Here is a 4,494-nt window from a genome sequence, read left to right as displayed (position 1 = left end):
GGCTCACGCCCCCTGCCGTGGGGTGTCCGGGCCTCCGCCTGCCAGGCCCGGCTGTCGGCAGCGCCCCGGCCATCCTCCTCCGGGCGTCCGATCTTCGCTGTGCCCCTCTCGCCACTTTGGTTAAACAGGTCATTCTGGACGGCTCCGCCTGCAATCAGGCGCTGCGGAAGACAGCCCTTCAGGCCAGAGGAACGGAAGGACCTCGGCCGCGCGGCAACTGGGGCGCTGGAAGCTGTGACTGGGGTTGGCAGAGAGCCGAAAAGGTGCTTAGAACCGGTTCTCGGGAGCGACTTGGAATCTCAGCTAGCCCTTTACATCGTGGCCAAAAGAGTCTCATTTTCCCTGACTGGAACCACCACCGCGGTGGCTGCCTGCAGTCCCGGCCCAACGTCGCCCTCCCGCCGGGCAGGCACTAGGACTGATGCATGCTGGGATTTGTAGTTCGCACAGGTGGTGTGTCATTTGCATTCATTACTGGGTGGAATTCGATCCGCACCGGGTTAACGCACCCTAAGGACTAGTCAAGGTGTCAGCACTCCTTGCTCTCATATTGATTAAAGAGTTTAATCGATACACATTTTTCCCCATACAAATTTTATCCTAAACTTGATCCTAAGAGATTGAATCGGGAATGTCTTAATTTTGCGTTTGCAGGGCGTATTCTCAGTTCTGAGTTCTTTTCTGGCTTATCCTGGGACACCTATGAGTCCTGGGGCTTCGCGTGGCGTCTTTAAGTGAACAGTGCGCATGCGCCCCCTTTCTCTTTTCCGGCTGGAACCATGGAGGGTGCAGAGTAAGTGGCTCTTCCTCTTCTCGAGAATCCTCTTCCATCCCCGAAACCAGAGACCTTTTGTCCCACTTTCCCCCGGCCCTACTGTGCCCTGTGCCCTTGCCTACTCACCTGTGTGTTTGTGACGTCTTGTGACAGTGGCGGAGGCCGCAGGCTCGCAGGGGATGCAGGCAGCCTTGGGGCGGAGGTTTTGGAGTTGTGGGGAACGAGGCGAAGTGGGAGAGCTGAAAATGTGCGGAGTCGGCCGGTTGTCCACCCCTCTGTTTTGTGAGGGAGGCACAGAACCTCTGAATTGGGTCCGTCCTTGTCTGGTACTTGATCCAGGCGTCCCTGCCGCCAGTCCTTCGCTTTCAGCATGTGGCGCTTGAGGCCTGAGCAAGGGTGATGGGATTTTTTTTTTCCGGGGTTACTTGTTGAGGAGCCCCTAAGCCCTCGTTAACAGCACAGGGATCCGTGTCTGGCAGCAGTCTCTCATTTTGTTGGCTGTGCTGGGGATATTTGTGTTGTGCGAGGCTGGGACCGGGCGTGGATTAGACGGGAATGTCCGTGTTAAAGGTCCTCCTTAGCGTAGAAATTGCTTAAAACCTTGGTCTCCCGTCGCAGCTGAGAGCAGCGGAAGGCACACGTTAGAGCCGGTGCCGGTAGTTGCGTTCAGTGCTCGGTCCGAGGGGGCGGCCTGCGGAGCTGGGAGCTTCAGGAGCTGTTAATGTTAATGCTTGCCCATCCAGAGAGAAGAAGAAGAAGAAGGTTCCTGCGGTGCCAGAAACCCTCAAGAAGAAGCGAAGGAACTTCGCGGAGCTGAAGATCAAGCGCCTGAGGAAGAAGTTTGCCCAAAAGATGGTAAGTCAACGTTTTTTTTTTAGACCCTTGCCGTGTAAGAAGAGGCTTCGGGGTGGCAAGCAAGCAGGGTGCCCTTTGCAGGATTTGTTCGCTTCACCTGCCCTACCCGTGAGCCGGGTCAGCTCCTCGAAGTGACATCTCAGATGAAGGCGGTGCCTTGTCTGCTTTGGGGAATGTCAATGCAAACTGGCAAGAAAAGGAAAAACGTTTCAAGAGAGGATTCGTTTTCTTCTCAAGAACTGGTCTCGGTCACTGTGTTTGGGAGCGAGAGATCGGATGGATAATCCTTGTTTTTCCAGCTTCGAAAGGCGAGAAGGAAGCTCATCTACGAAAAGGCCAAGCACTACCACAAGGAGTACAGGCAGATGTACAGAACGGAGATCCGAATGGCCAGGATGGCAAGGAAAGCGGGCAACTTCTACGTCCCCGCCGAGCCCAAGTTGGCATTTGTCATCAGGATCAGAGGGTGAGTTCGTGTGTTTTGTGTGTGTTTGTCTGTCTTTACTGCACTCTGGTTTTGAAGGGGAAAGGTATACAATCTCAGCAAAACAGGACATTGGTTCTGGAATGAAATTATTTTTGGGGGGTAGCTTGAGCAAGGGGGAGTTATCTTAATGGTTTGGCTGTGAGACCTGGACCCCAAAGTCCCTATCCATTCTCTAATTGAGCAGGGGACTTGAGTTCAGGGTCCTGGAGATGAACAACAGTTAAAGTGTAGCCTCAGTGTGATAGCAGATGTGTACAAAACCTGAAGTGGCAGAAGGGTCAGGGGATGTTCAAATGTCATAGGTATGTGTCCAAAGCCCGTTCACTTGGGGAGGGGGCAAGTTGGGAGAGGTGATAGAAAAATTTAGCCGAATAAGGAAAAACACCAGTGGTCTATGTAGCAGGAGAGGATTCCCATCTATTTGGGTGTACTTGTGTTGTCCAAAATTGTAATGGTTTTCTGTCCTTCGTTAATAAAAATTCTTACAAAAAGCCAAGTGAAATTGTTGGTCTTTTTTCACTGCAGTATCAATGGTGTGAGCCCAAAGGTCCGGAAGGTGCTGCAGCTTCTTCGCCTTCGCCAGATCTTCAACGGCACCTTCGTTAAGCTCAACAAGGCTTCCATTAACATGCTGAGGATTGTGGAGCCGTACATTGCTTGGGGGTGAGTCTGCCTTCTCCTTTGACTTCTACTGGGGACGTTGGTTATGTTGGCGAGATGAATTTTAGGTGCTTTGACAGCGGTAACCTTATTCTTTGGTCATTTATGTCTGCTTTCTTATTTCAGGTACCCAAACCTGAAGTCAGTGAATGAATTGATCTACAAGCGTGGTTATGGCAAAATCAACAAAAAACGAATTGCCCTGACAGATAACTCACTGATTGCTCGATCTCTTGGTAGGTTCTGCCTCTTTGGGGAAAAGTTGATATTAGACAGAGTTAGTATTTTCTGGCATCTTGTGGCCTGCATTTTTCTCTTTTTCTTCATTTTTATTGACTTTTAAGTATATATTATAGCCTATAGTTGTGTTTGTTCAAGTGCCTTAAAATTTAGCGATCTTTTAAAAAAATAATATCTTAACCTTAAAATGTTCAGGTAAATATGGCATCATCTGCATGGAAGATCTGATTCATGAGATCTACACTGTTGGAAAGCGCTTCAAAGAAGTGAACAACTTCCTGTGGCCCTTCAAGTTATCTTCTCCACGCGGTGGGATGAAGAAGAAGACCGCCCATTTTGTAGAAGGTGGAGATGCTGGGAACAGGGAAGACCAGATCAATAGGCTTATTAGAAGGATGAACTAAGGTGAGCATCTACTCGAGATTTACTTAATACTCGAGTAAATGGGATGCAGTCCCAAATACTTCTCCCACTAAATATTGATACGGGTTTGGTTTGAGTCCTAATATATTTACTGGGGTTACAGTTGGTTTGGTTACTCCTTTTGAGGGTATTTATGGAGGGGGGAAGATCTGTTTTTAAGTAAAAGTGGAAACTGAATTGGTACTTTCATAACCTGCTGCTTTATGTTAATTCCTAGCTATTGAGGTGGCTTCTTTAATGGTTTCTTGTTTTTGTTTTTCCCTTTCAGGTATCTACCATGCTTATTTTTGTAAATCTGGTCAGTTAATAAACTGAGTCTTCAAAATTGAAGCATATTGTTGTCTTGGTGACTTTTTTTGTTAGCCTGCCTCACCTCTGCTGTCCCTTAACTATCAGCAAATTTTATTATGTGATAAAGTTAAGCCAAATCAACAGCCATTGATCCAAAACTTATCTTCTGTCCATATGTCAATAAGTTTTTCATTGCATATATTATGGCTCTAGCTGGTTTTGCTCAGTGGATAGAGCGTCGGCCTTTGACACAAAGGCTCCCGGGTTCGATTCTGGTAAGGACACGTACCTTGGTTGCAGGCTCCTCCCCAACCTGGGCCATGGTCTGGGCTCGTGCAGGAGGCATCCAGTTGATGTGTTTCTCACATGTTTGTCGTTCCCTCTCTTTTCCACTCGTCTCTAAAATCAATGGGAAAATATCCTCTGGTGAGGATTAACATTAAAAAAATAATATAGTGTATATATCACAAAGGAAGAAATGAAATTAGTGTCCATTGATAATAGTTATTTTGGAGCACCTAAAGCACTTCTAATGAAATTAGTAACTATAACTTTAAATGATAAGTGTTGGTATTTTATTCTTTTTCTCCAAAATATTTGAGAGAGAGAAATGTCAATGATGAGAGAATCATTGCCTGGCTGCTTCCTGCAGGACCCATACTAGGGATCAAGCCCACAACCTGGGCATGTGCCCTGACCAGGAATTGAACCATGACCTGGGTCACATTGAAGCTCAACCACAGCCACGCCAGCTGGGCAGTTT

At 47.8% G+C, this 4,494-nt stretch overlaps 1 protein-coding gene across 1 annotated transcript; it reads left to right on the top strand.

The window, feature by feature from the left end:
* The first annotated feature begins 707 nt into the window (after positions 1–707).
* On the top strand, positions 708–3,773 carry RPL7 (ribosomal protein L7). The gene is made up of 7 exons (XM_006767324.2): positions 708–793; positions 1,519–1,630; positions 1,930–2,096; positions 2,643–2,780; positions 2,904–3,013; positions 3,213–3,422; positions 3,709–3,773. The coding sequence occupies exons 1-6, from the start codon at positions 780–782 to the stop codon at positions 3,419–3,421; spliced, it is 750 nt and encodes a 249-aa protein (XP_006767387.1). The 5' UTR covers positions 708–779; the 3' UTR covers position 3,422; positions 3,709–3,773.
* The last annotated feature ends 721 nt before the right edge of the window (positions 3,774–4,494 follow it).

Source organism: Myotis davidii, unplaced genomic scaffold (assembly GCF_000327345.1).
Source record: "Myotis davidii unplaced genomic scaffold, ASM32734v1 scaffold200, whole genome shotgun sequence".
In the NCBI taxonomy this organism is placed as follows: domain Eukaryota; kingdom Metazoa; phylum Chordata; class Mammalia; order Chiroptera; family Vespertilionidae; genus Myotis; species Myotis davidii.
This window is presented reverse-complemented; position numbering and strand designations above follow the sequence as displayed.

Bases quoted from the DNA above. Each gene is read 5' to 3' on its own strand.
- RPL7 (XM_006767324.2), top strand. The intron at 1,631-1,929 runs GTAAGTCAACGT...TTGTTTTTCCAG, and splicing joins AGAAGTTTGCCCAAAAGATG to CTTCGAAAGGCGAGAAGGAA. The intron at 3,014-3,212 runs GTAGGTTCTGCC...TAAAATGTTCAG, and splicing joins ACTGATTGCTCGATCTCTTG to GTAAATATGGCATCATCTGC.